The 24362-nt window shown below is 44.4% G+C and overlaps 1 protein-coding gene across 1 annotated transcript; it reads right to left on the bottom strand.

Annotated features, from left to right (window-relative positions):
* Window positions 1-12: 12 nt before the first annotated feature.
* On the bottom strand, window positions 13-22527 carry rftn2 (raftlin family member 2). The gene is made up of 10 exons (XM_030081244.1): window positions 22316-22527; window positions 20428-20867; window positions 9579-9759; window positions 8498-8606; window positions 6838-7012; window positions 6146-6364; window positions 4045-4151; window positions 3494-3597; window positions 3242-3323; window positions 13-2030 (listed from the first exon to the last, which is right to left on the bottom strand). The coding sequence occupies exons 2-10, from the start codon at window positions 20564-20566 to the stop codon at window positions 1827-1829; spliced, it is 1320 nt and encodes a 439-aa protein (XP_029937104.1). The 5' UTR covers window positions 20567-20867; window positions 22316-22527; the 3' UTR covers window positions 13-1826.
* Between the last annotated feature and the right edge of the window lie 1835 nt (window positions 22528-24362).

Raw genomic sequence — 24362 nt, 5'->3', positions numbered from 1 at the left:
GAGGACGACACATGAATCAAGGGAAGTAACTATTTTAATTCAATAACCACAAATGATAAAGGAAGCAAAATCTACAACCCACAAAGGAAAGGCTGAAATATTAATACTAACATTTAATGAGCCCTGATGGGGATTCTGCAGAACCAAAAGCATCTGTTCAAAAAGATTTATGAATCAAACTTGGGCAGTGAACACATCACTGGAATATCTGAAACATACTTGTACAAGTGAAATCTTAAACAATAAAATTTAAGCACTCCACAAATAGTTGAAACCCAGGTCTGTCATGTCTAATACTAATGTTAGCATCAAGGATATATATACAGCAGCATGGTGTCCTCTTTATAAAATCCAACGTTTTCTCCTGTGGCATTACAAAATATTTAGTCATTTCTTCAAAACAGTAAGTTTGTCCTTGAAAAACTATTACAGAGCAGAACATAGGAGGTGGACTGTCAGTACCGTTGACTTGTGACACAATAACCAGCTATTTGTAGTGATGCTTGGGCAAATAATACTGTACGTGCACCGACACCTTGACGAAATAATACTTGCAAACGTGCATGAAAAACCAATGAACATCTCCAGAATGATAAATTAGCACCAATCCAATAACGAAACAAGAAGGAAGGATGCTTGTGGTCAACTTAGTTCCCATTCACAAAATCACTGAAATGCAAAATGTTTCCAACTGATAATGAAAAGCGCGTCTGTTACAGTGTTTTGAATGACCTGGACTCAAACTCAGCCGGCCCTAAAACCGATCCAAAATGCACAGGACTGCATGTGAAATCCCATACAGACAAATCAGTACAAATAAGCCATTTCCAGGCACCTAACACCTTCACCGAGACCAGAGGGTCTAACATTTAGAGTGTGGCTGCTTGTCGCACTCCTTCCCAGTACCAACACACACACACACACATTTGCGGATGCCTACTTGATAAATATTCACATCCTGTCTGTGCTTATGTGCGAGGAGATGAGCTGTGAGGACGGAGCGCTGTCTGTCTGGCCGGTAGCACCTTGGCACAGAGGACGCGTTGCAGGGTGAAGATGAAGAGGCGTCGGGACGTCTTGAAAGGTCACGAAAGGGCAAAGAGAGAGAGAGGAGAGGGGAAGCTCCCAAATGAAGACAAACCGGGAACTCAAGTGTAAGTTTCAAGATCGGTGAGACGGATCCCAAGAAAAGTGAAGCCTTTCTCCCTCAGTGTGTTGTGTTTCCTCGTTCTCCCGGTCAGCAGTGTGTTGTGCTGATGGCTGTTTTCTGATGCTTTACATTAGCATCTGCTGTAAGTGTATGTGCTTTCTATCATCACCTGACCAGAATCCTGAAGTGTTACGACATGATTTCCTTCAAATTAAACAGAATCACCTGAAAAGTGAATGTGAAAATGTGTCATTTAAAGTGTCTCCTGTGGACTCGTTCCCTCCCCCAAATACATTTATATAAAAAAAAAAAAAACAGGCTGGATATAGATCCTCCTCTAAATAATACATCATACTCATTATGGCTTCATTAAAAAAGCATGAAAAAGTGCTGAGTTCTCTTTTTTTTTTTCTACATAACGGTCTCTGTTAAAACAAAGGGTTAAGAAAATTGTAGGGCAATGGAAAGTCTGTCTTCTTAAAAATTAAAAAACAGGGGAAAGGGGGTTACCACAGCACCCGTCCCACCACTGCAAGTTCCCATCCTTCTCCTTGGACACTCTCTCTGGGAATCTGCCAGTGTTCAAGTCCTTAATGTTCAGTTAATTGTAGGAGAGAGAGAAGGTGGAGGGGGGACAGGTGTAGGGTAGAAAGGTGTCCAGCCGTTTCCCTGCCTCTCACATGCAGGTAACCTCTGCTTTTCCCTCCTCTTGCTCGAAGCCCCCCTCCTCCAGGTGGGACATGGCACTGGGGTAGCCCCCGCCGAACACCGGGAAGCCTCCGATGCCTCCGGTGGTGGGGGACAGCTCCTCGGGGGGGACGGGGCTGGTGACTCCGCGGCTCACCGAGCGACTGGACACGTCACTGTGTACAGACATGGCCTGGGAGAGAACACAGATATACAGACAGATCAGAGAAACAGGCAAGGGATGGCAAAGTTTTCATGAGAATGACAGAGTAATAATGATATTTGTTGACCACATGCATGAGAAAACATATTATGCTGCCTGTGAGCAAAAATGTTCACTAACCATTGGAAAAGGTCTGATCAGGGAATTTGATTTAAACCAGTTTTTTTAAACCACAAAGCCATAATTATCGCTGTTTTTTGTTCTGTTTTTTTTTTTTTTTTTTTTTTTGCTCCTCCCTTCTGTTTATAACTGAACATGAATATTTGAATATCTGTTTATCTGTGTGCAACATTCAGGCTTCATGTAAGGCCTTACGTTGTGGACAGAAGATGAATATTTAATTATGCCTGTATGATGACGGCATGTAGGCGATATTGTTTGATTTTGGCTTCCTGTGGATGCTCCTCTCTTTTATGAATAACTTCTGAATGACTGAATGTGATGTTTAATCTCTAACACATATTTGCTGCATGCTTTTATACAAAATACTTGTTGCAAACCTGTCATATTTCTCCGTTATGTGTTTTGCTGTTATATTTTTGCTATGATTGTATGTTTTCTAGTCTGTCACTAATGGTGAAATACTCTCTTGCTGACCTCTTGTTTGCCATTGCCAGCAGGAGTGAGTCATTCTATTTGATTTCTCTTTCTTAAAAAGAGCTGATCACCTATTTATTCTTATTTGAGCAACATCTAAACATTTGCATTTATTGAGAGCATTACACAGTGTGCAGGATCCTACTTTCTTTTTTTCTGCGTTTGCAATGTGTTCCTAAATTTGCACACCGTCATCCTCTTTTCTTCTGGTCCACATGCTTTCCTGGTTCACATGTTATCCGTTTGCTTTTGCATTCTCATTTGTTTACCTGACCACTGAACAGCAACTAATGTCTGAGCAATGTCTACGACGCTGAAGTGCAATTCCAACTTTGTCCCACAGGGAGCAGTGTAGCCACATTCATAGCGTTTGCCGCTGATCCAACACTGAACCCTTTCTTCAAATTTAGTTTTATTTTATTTCGCCATTATTTTACCAGGATAGTGAGATTAATGATCTCTTTCTTAAGGGAGTCCCGGCCAAGATGAGCAGCTGCACAGTTGTTTATATGAAGCGGTTTCAGACCAAAAACCAGCCACAGAGTCTAAACAAACGGAAATTTCACCATCCATCTTCATCTCACCTGGCTCCTTTGTTGACCCGCTGCGTGGCTTCTCACCGGCCTCTGCAGGAACACCACCTGCTTGGTGGCCAGGTTGCCATCACTACACACACACACACACACACACACACACGTGCGCACAGTTAGCCAATGGAAAGTACGTCAGACTGTGTGCGTGCATGAAATGTGGTGAATGTTGCCAAATGTTAAAGGCACCTTCAGCGAGTGTCCGTGTGAACGTGTTTGGTGTGGAGGTGTGTGTGTGTGTGTTACCTGTCATGTCGAATGATGGGAGTGGGGAGCACGCATGTGAGCAGCCATCCAAACTCGGCCAGAGTGTGAAGGAGGGGCCCATAGTCTGTTTTCACATTGGAGCCCTGGATGCACGCACACACACACATACACACACACACACATACACACAATTAGGGCCAGTGATAGATAAAGCAGCTACTAAAGAAGGCAAGAGGCCAACAGTTATATATCTTGATGAAGTAGAGTGGAATGGTTAATCGTCCCTCGTGGGGTTCAGTTTTAGGACAAGTTCGGAGTACCTGTTTTGCAAGCCATTAGGGATTTATTGTGCTCTGACATAACAGAGTGGTTAAGTCCTCTGGAACCACATGTCTGCCTTCCTACCTCCCTGCAGTCTAAATGAAGGGATACAACAGTAAAAAAGGAGAGTGGAATACCCATTCTCCTTTGAATAAATCTCACTGCCTGAACTCTGCGCTCCCTCAGTCCCACGTCAGGTTGTTTTCATGCGAACGGGGTCGCGCACCATCATTACGAGACACGCACGCAACACAGAACCCCTCACTGACCTCGATGACAGTCCACTGCTCCACAACAATAGTGTCGTTAGCGGGAGGCGAGGTGCTCCTCTCCTCGTAGACGAACAGCCCCTCCAGTGAGCGGGGCACCGGCTCACCTGAAACACACACACAGCATCACTACAGCACGCACAGAATATCACATTACAAACTAACTAACATGGGGTCATGATGATGATTCTGTTAGAACACACAACAACTATTCAGCATTCAGTTTCACAGTGAAGCGCAAATTCACAGTTTACAAGTTGGCGATTCAGTTCAGGGAGGAATTTTTTCTGTTTTGGGCAAGACTGAAAGATAAAAATTTGATTCTCTGCTTTTGGGCAAAAAAAAAAAAAAAAAAAAGAAAGAAAGAAAGAAATGCGCAATAATGTAAAATTATCGCTTTTTCTTGTGAAATAAGAAAAATCAAACAGAATTAAACATTTATTTACATTAAGTATCGGCTGATACTGAATGATTCAAACGCATTTCACATGGATTGACGCTGAAGTCATATCAATTCATTCTAATTTCTTTCAGCAGAGCGATGCATTTTCATGAGCAGAATTCATAACTGATGCATCGATGCAATTAATTAATATTCACACCCCTAACATTCACCAAATTCATGATTCTGCCAGGCAGCAAACGACCAGCACACACTGTTGTGTGTCTTCATAGTGGGAGCGGAAAAATTCTGCTAAGGGCAAGGCAATGTCATTGGATGGATGGTAGTGAACTAGTTAGAAGAAGTAGGGTAGGCTGTGTGCGTGTGTGTGTGTGTTCCCGTGCCTTCACGCGTGCATGTGTGAAAGGAGCAGTGAGGAAAAGCAGCACACAGCGTGCAGGAGGGGGGGGTTTACTGTTGTATCATGTGTATAAATGAAGCAGTGGTATATACTGTCTTATAATTTGAGGCCTCAGATGTCTACAGATGATGTGGATGCCTGCCAATCTGTGGTGGGACAGGAAGTGAGGTCACTGAGGTCAGGAAGACAGCTCTAAATATAGCTGCAGGAGGAGAGACGGGGTGGGGGGGGAGGGGCCACAGCCAAAACAGGAAGTGACTGATTATGAGTACGTATGTGGTGTCCAAGCCAAGATGGAAAGATTTTGTGCGAGGACACAAAACATGGAAGAATAAGCAAAGAGTGAGAGAGAGAGAGAGAGAAAAAACAGCAGTAGTGGCTCTAAAGCGATGGAGGCAAATGTGGATTTGTGAATATGATGAGTCAAGAGCGGGCTCCTAGTCCTAATCCCCATCTCTCTCTCTCTCTCTCTCTCTCTCTCTCTTCTCTTTCTCTAATCCCACCCCACTGTCTTTTTTTCTGTGAGGGGCATGGGATGTTTCTTCTCTCTTGGCCTGTGTGATGGAGACCAGTTCCCTGTGAAACTGAGCCGTGACCTCCTCACACTGCGTCTCTCACTCACACACACACACTGCTGATTACTTTCTGAGCCTGCAGGGGAGGCCAGACTTTCTATAGGGCGTACTGTATGATGCAGAGTCTGGATTGGATCAACAACAGTAATCCAGCTGTTCATCAGGGGACTGTCACTGTGTATCCTCTCACAGGGTTTCAGCAGCAGTTCATCTTCTTGCACGGTACGGTTAGTTTCTAGGCCAAAGTTCAGTTTGCACGACTTATAAAAGCGGAACCGCGGCGGCCTTCAAATCCTTTCTTTTTGATTTGAACGTGCACTTGGGATTCAACACAAAAACTGATTGAGGCTTTTGTAAATGCCACGGAACCGTTGTGCAACCCGGCAACAGGCAGCCTTTGTATGCAGCTTGTGGAAAGGTCATTTACGAGGCCAAATGTGATTATTAATTTTTTTTTTTTTTTTTTTAAAGTGTGTACACAACGTGTTCTCTGCGATTTCACATTGTGCTCTAAAAACATCACATGCAAGAATCCTGGCTTTCAGTTTTGGTGGAAAATTATTTCACCCCAAGTGTTTATAGTCTATACTGCTAATAAAAACCAGTGCATGCTCTCCAGGTGGAAAAATACAAGCCGTATTCTGGCGATTTTGGTGGGTAGAAACCTGTTCAGAGAGGGTGATAACAAATATGTGGCACCAGTCGACCAGACATCAAAACTACCTTTAGGTGTGTCCCAGTAGACGAAGGAGTCCACCAGCGACCAGCCCTTGCGGTAGTAAGCGGCGGTCAGCTCCAGCCAGTCAGCCTCCAGGGCGCTGACCACCTGGCCCTTCCTGGACACGCGCATGGAGAGCGCCCCCTGGTGGTACTGACAGGCCAACGAGTCCAGGGGAGCACAGCCTGGAGCCCAGGAGTGGAAGAAAACCAGCAGCCTCAGGTCTGGAGGGAGGAGGAGAGGTGGAGAGAGAATAAAAGAGAGAGGGGGAGATTTGAATCAAACACTAGAGAACCTGCACTTGTACAGTGTACAATAGTAAAATCAAATTAAAAACCATTGCTCCCAGCACTACAAAAATTAATTTTTCTCCTTTCCAAGAGGTACTCTGATTCAGTTTCAGCTTCATTTGTGTGCCCAAAATTGGATCGGATTGATCACATTGGGTGTCAAAATGCAGTCTAATAGCTGCCAGGCCTCTCAGTGACATCTGATTTATTTACAGTAACTATAATAATGTCTAAAAATTTAAGTGATTATTATTTATTCATTTTAAAATGCTACAAGTATCACCTTTAAGGGAGTCGCATACTTGCATACTGATATGATGAAAATGATTCAAAATAAGAAAGACGGTGACAGGAGAAAAGAAAAACAAAGAAATGCTGACTGTGATGAAGAGGAGAGACTATCTCACCGGGGCTGTAGGTGTTCTCCTCCAGCTCCTTGTCTCCGGGCGGGGTGCGAGGAGGGGTGCGTGGAGGGGAGCGACAGCCCCTCTTCGGACTGTGCACCCTGCCGTTGCTGATCCCACTCACCTGCTGGAGGACCGAACCCACGAATCGAACACCCCCCCGGGCGCTGCTGTTCACCTGCAGGACAGAGGCCACCCAGTGTAAGCGCCTCATGTACGTACAGCAATGCAGAAGTGCTGTGCCGGGCGGCGGTGCTCGTGTTTATTATGTCTTGGAAAACCCATAAGAAGGTGAAGTCAAGCTTGACGCTGAATATGATGAAGCTCCACTGGCACGAGGCAAATTCAGGTCAGTGAGAGAGGCGCTTCACTGCTCTGAACCTGCACACTATCAACCCTTGCAAGTATGTGCAGGAAATAGTCTTCCACAAATCATGCCTGCATTTCACTGAAAGAAGGGAAAGTTCTCTCACTGTGAAAATTGAATTTTCACACTGTGGCCTGACTCCTACAATGTGCTTTTTCTGTTCATAAAGCATTGGGCCAGATGCAGGAAGCAATATAAAAATAAATTTCTCCATATTTTTGTTTGTATCCACAATTTGATCTTATTTTGTTAATGGTAGTACCAATTGATTTCTGGGTGTTTTCTTATTTTTGCTTCTCTCTTGGATAAGAGAAAATTTTACAAATGGTCAACAGCACTAAGAAAAAGGTTTGTCGTGGTCACAGTCCACATATCGGTTGTTCAACACATGGAAACAAACATTTTAAAATTGAAGAACAGAAAAAAGCACTACATGAATATCAATGCATAATCAAATTTAGACTATTTTATGTTCTAGAGTGATTAAAGGAGTAGATTATTAAAATAAGAATATTTGAATGCAGACATTAGAGAGTTTGTTAAAATAACAGCAAAACAGCCTTTCGACTACAACAGATATTAAAACAGTTATGTGCGTAAATTAATTTTAGAGTGTTTAAACAGAAGAACTGCATCTCTGTCGGCCGCAGAAGCTGTCCTGTCCTCCTGCCGTCGTCACCATGGAGGCAACGTGTCTGCATTTTAACACTGAACCATTTTCATTTTATTCCAGCAACTGTACATCCCTCTGCCGAGACGACATTCGCAGCATCACAGATTTTTTGCCATCATTGGCTTTTTGATTTTCCTGCAACAGAGGTACTGATCGGTGCAGTTCATTCAGACCTTTATTGTCCCGAGAAGGAAATTTTGAAACTTTCACCATCAACTCTGATTTCAGCTGCTGAAGTTCTTTTTCGTGCTACAGCCTTGTTTTACAGCACATGGCACAACAGCTGCCCTTACATGGTGTTTGGCGGGCGTCACATTATGCTAATAAATGCTCAAACGCACGCCTCCAGTTTACGAACAGGTGGGATTCATCATTCAGGAGGACTGCTGGCTACGAGCAGCTTTGGATGGTGAGGAACGTTTGGTGCATTTGGAGCTGACTTCTCTTGTTTTTTTTTTTCTCTTAACAAAACAATAAGAGAAATGTAAAAGAATGTTTCTGCATCTGGCCCACTGTTATCATGATCGTGCCGTTGACAGATTTAGGCAGCGTTTTGGAATGAAGCCCCTCGTGTATTCCCAACTTGAGGCTTTCTGAGCTGCAGAGACAAATGTGTGACTGACCCTGTCGATGAGGGCTCTGACGGTGTCACCCGTCAGCGACTCTCCAGGTAACGGCCACTCCTCCACCCTCAGCACCGGCACACTGTGGCACATGGACACCGTCTGCTTACTGGAAGACACAAACGCAAACAAAAAAACATTTAAAATGTATCCAATAACTACAATAAGTTCATTAAAGCATTACCAGTCGTTTGCGGTGACTTTTATTGTTTCTAGTTCATTCAGATCAATGGGGAATTGCTGGATTAGTAGCACCGGCTCTATTGAGCTTGTCCAGATGGAGAGTTCATAGTTCACTTGTAATTGCCGGAGTTGCAGACACTAACCCATGAATCATTAATTGGCTCGGCATGAGATCCACTTCCAGCTACCTTCTAAGCAATTAAACAAAGGACAAACAACAATTTGGACTATAATAGGTCACACAAATCCATCACACTGCATTTCTCGTATGAAAGCACGAGTGGATTTTGGCAAAATGAAACACCACCCTCACATGGATTGAACAAAACTCCTAGTATTCACATTGTCAATTCACCACAATCACCACAGTCATCTTATAAAATTATCATCATTGTTATACTGCCCAAACCCATCCAGCATTCCATGACAGACACTTGGATTCCATTGGCTGCTGAGGGAGCGCTGTTGTCAGGGTGAATTCCTAGCCAATGGCAATGCTGGTGTTTGCCTATTGGCACGGGGACCGAGCCAAAACATCGTCTAGAGGAGGACGACGACGCCCCGTCCTCGTCCCACCTCCCCTCTCCTGGCACGCCAGTCTGACCTCCTACTGGGGCTCTGCATTAAATATGCAGCTGACTTCATCCATCTTTCATCTCTTTACTAGAGAGTGAGTATGTGAGTGAATGGGTGTGCACGGTGGCCTGGCATGTGTGTATGGGGGGGTGACAGACAGGGGACTAACGGGTAGACTGTGTGTGTGTGTTACTGTATGTTGACACACGTGTCCTAGTAAGGATAGAAAGATGCTGAAAATCGTTCAAAGTGAGGGTACTCTAGGATAAATTGGGACTAAAATTATTATTAAGCGCAAAAATACAAAAGTGTGTGTGTGTACCTGGGTCTGGGTCGGGCGAGGATGGCGCGGTACAGCAGGCTGAAGGGCAGGGAGCGGGTTCGCCCCACTGACAGGATGATGGGGTGCAGGGCGGCCAGCGTGTAGCCCTGGGTGTAGTAGGGCTGCAGGGCCTGGGGCAGCTCGACCAGAGAGGCCACATACTGCACCGTGGGACGGCTTCCTGCAGGGACGAAGGAGCGGGAGAGAGAGGGGGGGGGTGAAAGATGGAAAGACGTGCAAAAAATGTCAGAAAGTTGCATTTGAACCTACACCAATGCACGATTTTCATGTAAACACATTGCACATCCAAGCTTCCAGGCCACAGGGAAGCAGTAGTTTGTGCCTTATTTCCCTAAATGGAAATTCTGGGCAGGAAGTCTTCTCCACATACAGGAAATGACAAGTCAAAGTTTAATGCCGGGGAAGTCTCCCTCCAGAGAAAGCTGGACTCCTTCATCACGATGGCTGAACCGCTTCACCACCTCGACCCCGCTGGCCACAAAGTACAAGACATTTATATCTGAGGAGGGTGCAGTTCACTGACATCACATCACACGATCTAGTTCCAGTTCAAGTTTATTTATAGGCCTTAATCACTGCTTACAGTCTCAAAGGGCTTCACAGACTGCGGGTTACGAGGGCTTCAGCATTCAGTTAATTTACCTTTTGCCGCCATTTGGAGCTGCCAAACTGTGAAGTAACCTCGCGCACAATAAGCAGCTGTGAGCAGCTTGACAAATAATCTGACAAGTTTTTCTCTGACTTCCATGGAAACAGACAAGTCCTCTAATGCTGACCAAGGAGTTATCATCAATCCTTTGTTTACATATGCGTGTATAATATGACTACTGAGTGATTACACTAAAAGGCTAGACATAGAGAACAACAAAATATATTGGTAATCCCATTTTCTTATCATTTAACGCAACTGAAATTGTAACTTTAAGTGGTTTTTAAGTGGTTTATGATCATTTTGTACAGCATTATGTATGGCATTTTATTAGTGACACAGTGACAATGATGTGAGTTGAAAGTAATCAAACAGGGCCATAAAGATTACTACAAGCATTTCAGATGTGCAGTGCAATATGGATCTACTAAAAAAGCTATTAGTGATTTATTATTCAATTCTTTTCATTTTTTTTTTTAAATAACTAGTGACAGCAGATCTACAGGGAGACATAAAGGGAGACAATCACACAGGTGAGATGTTATGTTGCCCTCCGGCTGCATGAAAACCCAATTAAACTGAAGGTTGTTTCATAACAGAGAGTCAAGACGGGCAGATCTTAACAAGACTGGAAAGACCAGATCCTCCAACTGATGGCAAAAAAAAAAAAAAAAAAAAAAAATTTTCAACAACATGCCAAAAACCTCTTTTAGATTTGGTAACTTGTTGATGGAGCAGAGGCTAGCGGAGGAAGTTTATGTAACAACGTGATTCGGCTGCATAATGACTTTACCAGCCGTATCTTGTCGCTAGCAGGGAGAGGAAGGGACACACACACACACACACACACACACACACACACACACACAAAACACACAGGATCCGTCAGATAGGAATGCACATGATGATGGAGCGCTGATGTATTACAGCGGGGAAAATGCTCTTCTCAGCAACATGTCATCGCTGCACAGAGCAGGAGGGCCGCGGCAGGAGGCATTTTACAGCATTTTAACACATCTAACAGACTGCCAGCTCTCTCCACCTCTTTATCGCTAATGAATAAAATATCCGCTGAAGCAATAATCACCACAGCTGAAGTTGGAACGCACCGCGAACTAATCTTTCACGCACACACAACCATATACGTCTGCCTTTAATTCAAATTCTTGCACGTGCTATATTGTCAGTCCAAGTCCCCCCGCCTCTAAATGTCTTTTTGTGTAGTGCACCACTTCAAACACACATTGTTCAAATGCGAAAACCTTGCTCATGTGAAACACTTAAAAACAGACACATGTTCTGCTCCGTCTGAGGTATTAAATGTCCCGGGACGGTCGCTGTCTCCGGGACGCCGGCTCTGATGGATCCACAGGCTGATCCGAGGGTCTGTCGCTTCCCAGAAACCCATCTTGAAACCGCTAACCGAGGCATGTCAGAGGGAACACCACATCACCACGCGCTTATGTAACGCCACTATATACAGTGCACACACACACACACACACACACACACACACACACATATACACTCATGCATATATATATTTATATTTTTTTTTATGGTGCTGCTGCTCCAGCTGTGGTGTGTGATGTGGTAGGGCTGGTTTTTGGTGCCAGGGGAAAGGTGTGGTTCTGAGACTAGCACGCACACACACACACACACACACACACACACACACACACACACACACACACACACACACACAGTTTAGCTGCACTGGGCATAGGCTGTGTCTTTATCAATCTAAAACAGGCTATTCATTATTAAAGAGCTGATGAAAGGCTGCAAGACTCTATCATTCGGTCCTCTTTGTATTGTTTTGTATCACAGATCTTGTTTTTGTTTACTAGTTATCCATTTGTTCGACACTTGGAGGTGTGCGGCGTTGAGGAGTTGTTTGTGTGTGTCTGGCGGAGGCTGGTGTGTTGTTTGCTCAGTGTTGTTGCTTTTCTCACGGCTCCGACTAGCAATCCCTGTGACCATCACCGTACTTCCTGTGTCCACAAAGAGGGGCTGTTCACAGAGTGGCTGGCTGCATGCCCCACACACACACACACACACACAAACACACACACACACACACATGCATGCAAACACAGTGTGAGGGAGGAGAAAAAAAAAGAAATCGGCATAAAACATACTTAATGCATTCCAAGATTTCAACAGACAAAAACAGAGGTTTTTTAAAAAGAGCAAGACTTAAGAGAGAGAAGAGAAAGAGAGAGTGAGAGAGAGAGAGAGTGCATTCCTCAGTGCAACCCCCACATTCTCACACACCAACACCCCTGAGACCAGTGAGACCAGCACACAGCTGAGACCACTGCAGCCTGTGAATGGGCTGGCTGCAGGAACACCAGAGGCTCAATGAAGCCACTAAACCAGAGGCTCTGGGCAAACAAAAAGTAAAAGTTCAGTGCCATCTTGTCTCCTTGGGTCCAAACACCACTCAGAAAAACACTTTCAGGTCCTTGAGGTGCTTCTGAATTTAAGCCGAGCCCACGTGCTGCAGCTGGTGGACTGAAATGACCAACGCTGACGAAGGAAATGCAAACTTTTGGGGTTTCCGGAAAGCTGAAGTTTTCAGGTTTGCTTCATTGAGGAGCTTAGGATGATGAATCAGAGGGTTGTAAAAAAGAGGGAAAAAAAACCTAAAAAAAAGTAAAAAAGTCAAGTGTGTGTTGGAAACTTGGTGTGTTTCGGTGCATAACACCTCGGGACGGCGAGACAGACAACTACACTGGCAGCTAATGGCTCCCAGGACGACCATGATGTCATTCATTTTCACACACACACACACACACACACACACACACAAACCTCTAACCAGGGCTTTTGTTGCAGCTTTTTGCTCTCCTCCTTCCCTGCTTTCAGTCCCCTTTAAAACACACACACACACACACACACACACCCCTCCCCTCCTGCTGCCACTCGCCCCCATCAACCCCACACACTGAAGCCTCTGTTCAGTCCTGTTGGGAGAAAAAAGAGAGGAGGAAGAGGGAGAGGAGGAGGAGAGGAAGAAAGGAGCACAGGAGAAGGGAGGAGAAGGAGAAGGAGAAGTAAGGGGGGGGGGTCGAAAGGTGGGAAGCAGTGGCAGCGGTGGAGGGGGACAAGAGGAAGAGCGGAGTTGAGCAACAGCGGTGGGCAAACAGAGGGGCGACTGAGCCGAAAAACGGGATGGAGAGAGGGAAGAGGGGAGGGGAATGAGTTACCAAGGAAGGGGGGGAAGGGGGTAAGAAGGGTTACAAGATAGATTTTATGAGCCAGAGAGCCCATGTGTGAAAGGGAGAGCTTGTGAGGGTGTGAAAAGGAGAAAGCTGCCTGGCAACTGGGGCAAAGGAAAGAACAGTAACACCATTAGGGAAGAAAAAAAACAACTAGAGTGAAGCTCGAGGTGGCAGAAAAGAAACGATGCTCTTGTTTTTAATGTGGTGCACTTACGCAAAAAAAAAATGATGACAGCGGAGAGAAAGACAAACAGACAGACAGAGGAAAAGCTAATCCTAATATGATTACAGGGGGCACTTAACCCACTAATGTGGCCATCCCTGTGAGCAGATCATTACGTTACATTAGCTCAACATTAGGCGCATTATGCCAATCAAGACTCCTTTGAAGTCGGGCAACAAGGGAATCAGGTCGGGGGGAAATCGATTATCCACAGTGTGTCGGGTTAAGGTGCCGCGCGTGTGTGTGTGTGTGTGTGTGTGTTGCCTCGCGCTGTCCTTGCAGTCTCCTCTGCGTTTAATAACCCCCAAAAATACTGACTTTAATCTGAAATAATCCACTGTGGGCCACTAGATTCCCAGATTAAACAGAGATTACGGGAGATTATAGCACTCACCCCTGGAATGAAGAAAAAAAAAATGGGTAGAACACAGGCAGGCAAACAGGCGCCTTGTTGGAATCAGGACAAGACACAAAGGCCTCGGTAGGCGGCATCATCAACAACCCTGGCACAGAATCGGTCACTTTCTCTCGGCGGAGTCGGGGCGAGGCTGTGATTGGCGCCTCGTTCCCCTCATCCTTCATTTGATCCATCCATCCCTTCAGCCATCCACCCGGCAACTAATGAATACACTTCTCCTCAGGTTAAGCCATCGCTCCATCCACAAATCCCGGCGCATCCTCCCGTTCATTCATCTCCTCCTGGCCTGCCGTCTCTCGAGTCCACGCGAGGCGCCGGCTCACTTCTGCTGAAATACAGGCCAGTGCCATTTCTGTCAGAGTGGCTTCAGGCCCGGGGCTAGATTCACACTTCACCGCCAAGTCGTTTGTCAGACGAAGAAACGGGGTTGTACTATATTCTTAAGAGAATGTTGGTGTGCAAACCGAATAATCGATATTTGTCAAATCACAGTTGAATAACCTTCTGCCACAGCTGCTGAATAAATAGGGTTGGGGAAAAAGCGAATGGGAGGTGTAAAGATGCCAATGCCAACAGCAACAATAGTTACTGGCAGCTGAACAAGTTTTAAAAAAAAATGTATTAAGGGGTAGAATGATACCCAGAAAGATATGGCAATGGATGAATCCCCCTTGTAAGTCTCAGGACTTCACTCCCTCCCTCTTTCTCTCTCTCTCTCTCTCTCACACACACACACACACCTCACTAGTGGGCTATGGGCCCAGCGAGCAGTAATCAGCTTGGGGGGGAAGCATTAGCCATTAAGTGCTTTGATGTGCTGCCTGCCCCTGGCTACAAGTCTCCTGTCTCAGTAGGAGTAATGGGGCCAGGCTGACTGGGAAGTCCAGGGAGGGACTGGGAGGACTGCTGCCACTGGGCACAGGGCTGGGAGACAGATGAGGGCTGGTCTGAGCGAGAGAGAGTGAGTGACATGACACTGAGAGCTCAGCGTGCGACGATCACTGTGTGTCCCAGAAACGCTTCATCATTTCAAGGAGAAGCGCGGCCGGCACTGGGCAAAGTCGAGTGGAGAGAGGCAGGGGCTGACACCGGCGCTAATCACCTCGCGGCAGGCCCAGCAGTCATTATCGACTGATACCAAAGCCTCATTCACTCACTGCTGGTGTATTATCCGTGATCAACGTGATCCTGAGTCACAGTGGTGCCATCCAGCCGCACGGCTGGCTGCTGGGTCTGCAAAGCGTTGAGAAATTCAGTCCTGAAAGATCCGTTCACACCGACAAGGAGGTGATTGGGAGGAAGTGGAAAACAATAAAGGCATTAGCCGGCTATTTTAGCCGAGCCGTTCCAAAGTCAGACCAATTTCTCTTTGAGCCCTTTTCCGACTACCAAAGGTAACCCAGAACTTTCCATAATCCAGGATGTTTCAGAACCCGTGAAGTTCTGGGAATGGCTTTTGCTTCCATTTATGCTGTATGAACAACTAAGTCAACCGTGAAGGGTATGAAGTGTGTCATTAATGCACTTTTTATTCACTTTTTCATTTCCATGAGCTGAGTGAAGCTCCTGCTGAAGACTTCTGTCTCTCCAAATACTGATAAGGGCATACACATCTTTGTTTTTGCAGTTTTTTTGCAGAAGTGCTGTCACGTCAATGCTTGAACAATCAAGATAGACGGAATTGCATGCTGCTGCTGACGGTTTCTGGTGCTCAGATTTTACTATGCATACCAAGAGTGGAGCCAAAATTAGGCTGAGGGAACATTATCTTGGAACCGTGTCGCAGCAATGGAAACAATTCAGGAACCTGCAAAATAAACTTCACAGGGCAGCACACCTCGTTAACTTCTTACAGTTGAGAAGGGCTATTATTTTTCACTTTCAAAGCTACCTACCTCCGATAACCTGAGTGGCTTATTAGCAAACCAGGAAAGACTTCTCCCTCATGAACACCTCGCACCACCACAACTCACCTCATTATCAACTAAGCCTATGGAGTTTTGGCCACTGACCCACAAACCTGCTTGCAAATTGCTGTTTGGTCCCAATAATATCTCGCAAAAGCCAGCTTCTGCCTCTGAAAGCACCGGGCTTCTTGGAGATGGTCCATGTCATCACTGTGACCTACATCTAGATGACTTTAGAGGTACAGCAATATTTGTTGAGGCCTTGGTACTGAAGCTAGACGTGTATCACAAGGCAATGCAGCATTCATGGTGCAACACGCCTAATCCAAACCAGTGGAGATACAGTACAAAACATTGTACAAGAAGAAGATGTATAGACCGTTCTCGTCTGTCAGACACCTGTGGGCCAGCTGCTGCTCAGGAATGGAACGTACTGACACACGCCGTAATTAACACTGTTAAACATACATGCCCTGAAGCCAAATACTACCGGGTCTTCACTCCTCCTTAAACTGGCTTTTCATCAACAAGCAAGTTCTCCCAAGTTCACCAAACTGAAATTGGCCTTTGGGCAAACAAAAGCAATAACAGTCTCTGATACAGCCGCACTGCAATCGCAAAGGCGCTGCAGTCACCAGGAGGCGAATTCGGGTCAGTCAGACACTTCGCTCTTCCTTGCCCGTAGAGTATGAGGCTCCATGGTGGTTTACAGCAGCTGGGCATTTTTTCAACAAATAAGTTTCAGTTTCAACGAATAATGACTGTTGTATGTTGAGCAGGATAAAATGAATCAAATCAAGGGAAAATGTGCATTATTATGAAAGTTAAAAAAAAAGCCCCAAAATGTAATTTGTGCCTTGCCCCAGCAGTCACAAAATGGTTGAGTCTCAGATGACATAGTCCAGATTTTCTATTAGTGTTGGGAATTAATTTGATTTTATTGTTACCAATGCCATTATTAATTCTGCTCATACTACTACAACTACTGCTATTACTACTACGACTACAACTACTACTACTACTACAACTACAACAACAACAACTAATAATAATAATAATAATAATAATAATAATGTTTTGCTTTCATAAAGTGCTTTATCCTGATACCCAAAGCACTTCACAGTGAAGGGGGAAACCGACCTCAACCACCACCAATGTGTAGCTCCCACCTGGGTGAAGCACGGCAGCCAGTTGAGCCAGTTCCACTGGGGGATGAGGAGGTGGCCAGATGGAGACAGCCAAGTTGGGAATTTTGCCAGGACACCAGGGAACACCCTACTCAGTTAACGTCTCATGGATCCTGGATCCTGGATGGATCCAGTCTGATTCTTTATCAGTTCCCTTATAGATCCTTGATCTATTTTCTGTATGGAAATAAATAGGCCTACACAGGATTTTAGCATCAATGCAACGGAAAATATGCAGGCCAGACAGAGCCTCCGTATTCTCCCTTCTCCCGGTGTTTGAAACCATGGCCACTACGCTCTAGCACCCTTTTGGTTGGTCACCTGGAGAGGATGAGGGGGAAGGGAAAGGGAAAATACGGAAAAGCTCGGAGGCAAATGATTCCTAAGGATCGGACAATTTGAAACTGGTTCTCGATTCCCATCCCTGTTCTCTGTAGCCTCAATACAAGTTGAGCCCAAATGGTTTGCATTGGAAACTGAGAACCGTGTAGACTCAGCTACATTGACTATATGGAATATAGACTGGGTCAACTGAGGATTTGGGCTTTAACGTGTGGATATGCATTAATTAGCCTCAAATTTTCCCACTCCTACAGTTTTCTTGGTGTGCTCAGATTAAATTGTACTTGAGAGTCTCTAGACTGACATGTAAAATCTGGACTTTTCCACTGTTTAATGGGTGTTTTAAAGGAAAAATCCACCCTTGGATACTCTTACACTACTAGCCTATATACCATCAATCTGAGATGCTTGATGCAGTCCAAGAATTATTTTGTGATTAAGTCGTGCAAGCCACTTTTTTTCCAAGCCACCAGCAAATCACCATTGCAAAACCAAAATGTACCCAGCAATGAAAGGCGTACAGACATTGCCGCAAGCTATTATTAACAGCATTTAAGTGTTCTAGGCTCCTTTTTCCTTTAAAATTAACAAATAATTTCACAGCACTTTCACACTCCTCTTGCTCAGTGCTGCAGATCAAACTGTGGGCCTTTTATCTCCTTGGCCGGGCTGCTTTGGGCAGCTGAGAATAAACCCCAGGGAACTTGGGTGCACATCAAATATTCTCCCCGGTCCATCTGAGAAAGACGGTCTCAAGCCGCCAAGTGAACCCTGGCGTGCGCCGTTTGAAGTGAGAAAACAATCTGACTACAGAGGAGAAAATCGTCATGGAAACACAAAGTTGATGAAACTGATTGGATATTTTGGTGGCATTCTTCCACCAAGGTTTCAAAACCAGCTATTTTTAATTTTTTTTTTTTTTTTTTTTTTTTTTTTAACTCTTTAAAGACTAAGTGGAAACAAGACTGTGTTGACATGTCTTACAATTAAAATTTCTCAACCACTGCATTTTTTTTTATTATTTATTTATTTATTTATTTATCTTGTTCCATTACTGATACTATGAAAAGATGCACTTAGGTCTACTCGCAAGCATCCTGTGGTCTTGTTAAACCAAGGAAATGCCTCTGGGAGAAGGCCCTAAAGCAAATCTATCAGCAGACTGCACATGACTGCAGCAGAGACGGGCATCGCTGTGGTTGTCTTTGGCTCTGACGGAGACTGTGATTCACTGTGATGATATGAGGCTGGCTGAGAGCGCAACCCATGACTCCCTGCTTCAGAAACTTCCCTCCTGCCCGCCGCGGAGAAGTGTCACTCACTGCAGAGGTCATACAGGCCTGCTGCCGGACTGGTGGGTGACACATATACTCCTGCTGTATCTAACAAGGGAGCCAGACTAAACACACCCAGTTTAGAGCGCAACACTCAAAAAAAGAAGGGAAAAAAAAAAAAAACAGGATCCCAACTTCTGGGGAAAACGGATGAAGTGCTTTTAATACACTGGCAAGGCATTTTATGCTTTTTCACCAACAAACGAGAGCATTAGTCTTTCTTTTCCTTGACAGTCAGACTGTGACTACTGTTAAGTTTCAAGAAGCGTTCCCATTTGATGTTTTTTTTTTTGTCCTGCACTCAATTTAGACACAGCTCTAATCAAGTTTGTTTGATGTCTTACTGCTTACACATAGGATTCCTACATTTCAGCCAAATTCGTAGATTGACATGTCAGGTTAGACACGATAATGACCCTGAAAGCAGTGACAGAGAGAGAGCTAACCATCAAGCAAACTAGGAGGCACAAACCAGCCCGTTTATACCATCCATTATCTTGTTCTCAGGTGATTCCACATGGCGGGACATTTTGTCCGGGACAGGCTTTATTCTGCCGGCTGGACACACTCCAACAAGTCATTAGAAGGCAGTATCTGCAATTTACTTCTCTGACCCTCTAATTTCTAAATCAGCACTTTCCTGCATCATTATCTCGGCCTGCTGTTTACATGGTAGGCTCCCATTCAGAACTTAATCGCCATTTCCTTCCAAATAGGTCACAGTCAAAACAGCCAGTCAGAGGCCCAAATGAAGGGATTATCCTTCAAAAAATGGCAGCCGGGGCCATCCGAGATGATCATACTTACTCAAATTACATTCCCAATCACAGCAGGTGTGTTTCTACTCTTGAAGGGCATTAGGTGTTTTGCTCCATATGCTTACCTCATGGGAGTGCAAGGGTGTGCGTGTCTGTGTGTCTGTGTGTGTGTGTGTGTGTGTATCTGTGTGTGCGTGTGTGCCTGTCAGGGGAAGAAGGGCTATTCTGACCTATTTCTAGATAGGCTGACAAAACAGCCCTGTTGCTAGGAGAAGTCCAGTCAGTGCTACATGCTGTGCACACGTGTGGGAACATTTTGAATGGGGAAAAATAGCTCAGTTCTTTAAAAAAAAAAAAAAAAAAGAGGAAAAGAGAGAGAGAGAGAGAGAGAGAGAGAGAGAGAGAGAGAGAGAGAGAGAGAGAGAGAGAGAGGATTTGGACACTAACTGCATCCTGTCTGGTCCACAAATATGTCACTGACCCCACAAAAAAGACCCAGGTTATTTCCATAGTAAATGTTATTTTGCTTTACAAATATCACAGCAACGTCGTGTCCCTATAGGAAAAGAGTGCAGGAATATAATAGTGATATTACAGAGGGTGAAAGATAGCATAAAGTGCCATGAGGACACAAAAAACTCACACTTAACACACTCTAAGTCTTTATGAAAATGTAGGAATATCCTGTATGGGAATAATGCAGTGATTTCTCATTAGGGAGAACTTATAGTCAACAATGATCCTCATCCTCATCATCACCAACATCATCATCATCAGCCTTACCTTCCAGGCTGAAGTCGAGCAGCACATACTCGTACACGGTATCCGTTTTGGTCTCCACTTGCGGTCTCTTCAGTGTGGAGTAAATCTTCCCGGGGCTGCTGTCCTCCGGGTCTTCCAGTTTCCGCAAGCCGCAGCCCATGGCCTCTGAGGCGGGGACAGAGCACCGGAGGAGCCGCTGTGCCGCCGACAGACACAGCTTCCCTTGTGCTTTTCACCTCTCAGCGGGATCGCTCCATCCTCCGCCGACCACGTTGTTGTTAATCCCTCGGAGCGCTCACTCGCGGATAATCAGCGCTAAAGCCGAGTGATGGAAAGTGGAGGGCGGCGTGCTGAGTGAGCGGAGCCGCGGCTCGGGACAGCTTTCTGACGGGGCGGATGTCTGGGCACGGCGCTCCCGCCGGAGAGGCTGCAGGTAGCGTGGAGAGGAGGAGGAGCGCTCCCTGGAGAAAAGTTTTCAGCACAAGTCAAGCCAGCAAGAGTCACACACTGCACTTCCGGTCACGGTTTTCAAAATACAACACTTATTGTTGATGACACGTTTCAGTGAGGTAATGTGACTCAATCAGTTCAGATCAATTAAAGAATGCTACAGAGGGTCCGTGTTTTTTGGTTGTTTATTTTGTTTGTTTGTTTATTTTTGAGGATGCGTTTTGCTATAATGTGCACTCAATTCAGAGGCATCACACCTATAAACTAAACTACGGTATGTTTAAAATATAAGAATAGGAATAAGAATAATATAAAGAAAGTATAAGCAACAATAACATCAATATTAACAAATGATAATAAATAACGTGTAATCAAAAGACTTAATGAAGTTAGACTATATTTACTTAATGGGATATGTTATGAAACATAGGTCATCAAAATATTAGTTTTGTGGGAACATTAATAATGCTCATCAAATTTTTATTTAAATGTAGTATTATCATTTTGTTTGACTTTTTTCCTGTTATACAACCAAATAGATTTTTCATAAATTTGGATTGGCCTTTTCTTTCCACTAAGCCAGTAATAAATACTACTACTACTACTAATACTACTACTACCACTACTACTACTACTACAACCACTACTACTACTACTACTACTACTACTACTACTACTAATAATAATAATAATAATATCTCAGTTTTTACATTCTTGATTTTTATTATTTCTACCATTTCATCCATATTTCAAGCTGCACATATTTTATATTTGGGATACTGTGCATCTGTTTCATTCATTTTTTTTCTCCTGCCGCTAATTTTGCACAGTTCCTTAATGCTGCACGCTGTGTCTGTCCTTAAACTTCTCATGCATTCATTTTAGTGAACATTACAAAAAGCATTGTCTCCTCCACGGCACCTTGCTTTCTTCAGGTGCTGGCTCAAACGCAGGGAATTCAAATCTACTCAAGTTTAAAAAAATAAAAAATAAAAAAAAAAATCTTCCTGCACATAATAAAGCTCTAGAGCCACTTGATTATCATACTATTTATTTAGGATTGTTTGACTTGAACTTGCAAGAATTTCCCAATTTGGGATCAATAAAGTACATCTATCTATCGGTGAGCATGCTTTGGCGTTAAAATTGATTTATCTAAGTTAATATAACCTTAAAAAAACTCTTACTTGTATTCTATTTTTATTTCCTCTTGCAAAAGACCTGTCTTATCATGTGTCTTGTCTTCTCTTGCCTTGATGCCCATGAATCTTAAGCTTATGTTTTTTCCCCCCCCTCCCATTTCAATGGTTTTATTTTGAAGTCGGTGTTGCAGAACTTCCGGCTCTCATCTCTACTAACTCTGTGTCACTTGATGCAGCTGAAGTTTTATGGGGAGGAAAAAAGTTGCAACAGCGCGCGCGGTGTCCGGGGGTTCATTGACAAATCAGTGCGAACTTACCGCCAGGGAAAATGAATAATAAAGATGAAGTTAGTGAAGCTGGCAAACAGAGATGCAGTCACGTCTCGTCTTGACCCAACTCGGAATCCATCGGCTACGGCCTGACGACGATATATTTGACTTTACGTGTATTTATTTATCAGTTTGTGCAGAGTGTGTGTATGCCGAGCGGGCCTGTGCCCTGACAGGGAGGACGAGGCGGGGAGCGTGGCGTGGCTGGCAGCGGGACAGAGGGGGAGGAACCCGGGTGGAGGTGGTGGTGGTTTGGGGAGCAGCAACCATATTCCTGTGGACTGGCGGAAGAGGCTCAAGTCTCCCGGGAAAACATCCATGTGCCTTGGTTTTATATGTTGGATTTTATCTTGAGGCGAAAGAGGGAAGAAATAACCATAACATGAGTTTCTCACTGATATGATACAAATAACTTTTATAACACCCTATATGCGTTCATAATGATGCAATACAGAATGCAACAGTTTTACAGGAAGACTTTACACACTGTGTTCAATAAAAACAAATAACCAACTGCAACTGAATTAATGGAGTTAACAGCTCCTAAATGATGTCAGCAAAACATAACTGCTACAAAATAAAGCCAACAAAATAAGATGTGAAGTAACAGACCATCATAATGACACATGAAGGGGGACATATATAGTGGCTGATCATACCAATAAACACACACAAGGGAGAACTAAATAGATAATACAAAAAATAAATCAATACAAAGAAACTGAGAAATGCTTTCATAAAACTTAAACTAACTAGCAATATGAAAAAAAGAATGTAAACTAAATCTGCATGCTTCATCTAGGGAAAAAAAGTTATTGGCAAATGTGCTAATAAACTCTAAACCATACAAACTGTGATGAAAGTAACTGAACATGTAATGATGTGGTTGCGTGTGTGAAACCTTAAACACAGCCACACGATTGAAGAGGGAAAAATAAATAAATATATTTTCTATAAACTAATTTCCACAGTGCCACAAACACACAATAACTTCCTATAAGGGTATAATAGAATGATATTGTGTTATGGTTGCTCCTAAACTTGAGCTGAAATTAGGGGTTCTTATATTTTGCAAATTAGTTTGTCTTTGCAAAGCCTGATTCTTCTCATTAACTGCTGGGTTTTTAGTATTAAACTGCTCCAGCTGTTAGTGAAATCTCATTTCATTTTGAATGCATGTGCAAGAGGGATAATTTTTTTGCCCCGGAATCCAAATAAGCAGTTCAGACCAGTTTCTGTGTAATCATTTTCTCAAAGAGAAGGGAGGAGGGGGGTTAAGTTTTAATACATTTCTTCTCTAACTCATTCCCTCAAGGTTAATGTTGTATTCATCACCTCTGATTTGTTCCATTACACAACACAACGTCAGTGCTGGGAGTCCACAGTCCACACCGACAGCCTGCCAGTCACGACTCCAGCGGCTGCTCTGCAGGCCCCTGAAACTGCAGGGGAGCGAGCCTCGGTGTGTGTCGCCTGGACGCCGACTGTCAGGGAACACACCCGGAGGGGCTGAACACACACCGCGGCTGCACTCGTGATGCACCGAAATCTCAGAATGCGCCTTTTGTTTTACACATGTTCCTTTCCCTTTATTGCTGCCAACCATCTGCCTCCTTTCTCCACCATTAACATAATTACCAGCAAGTAATCCGATCAATAACCATTAATCAATATAGTTACATCAGACCGAATGGCTTTGTAGCAGGTTGTTGAATTGTGACCTTTGTAAGCCGAACCCTGACTGCTGTCTCTTAATTGTGTTATCTAATGCCTCGGTTGGTGCTGCGTGTCTTGAGACTAGGTGAAGTGGTGTGTGTGAGCACATGTGCACCCCCCCCACCAACCCACACACACAAACACACACTCCCCTGTGACCTCTGACCTCTGTCACTCTGCCCCATGTTTACTTCCGCTTGGGACCATTAAGAGCACGGAGCCAGACACCCACGCTCAGCAGGCTGCCGTGCACACACTCCCCATCAACTCCCTCATTAACAACGGACAGACACACATAAAACTGCACTGCCTCATAAAT

Source organism: Myripristis murdjan, chromosome 21, assembly GCF_902150065.1.
Source record: "Myripristis murdjan chromosome 21, fMyrMur1.1, whole genome shotgun sequence".
Classification (NCBI taxonomy): Eukaryota; Metazoa; Chordata; class Actinopteri; order Holocentriformes; family Holocentridae; genus Myripristis; species Myripristis murdjan.
Note: the sequence above shows the minus strand (reverse complement) of the source record. Positions and strands in the feature narration are given on the sequence as shown.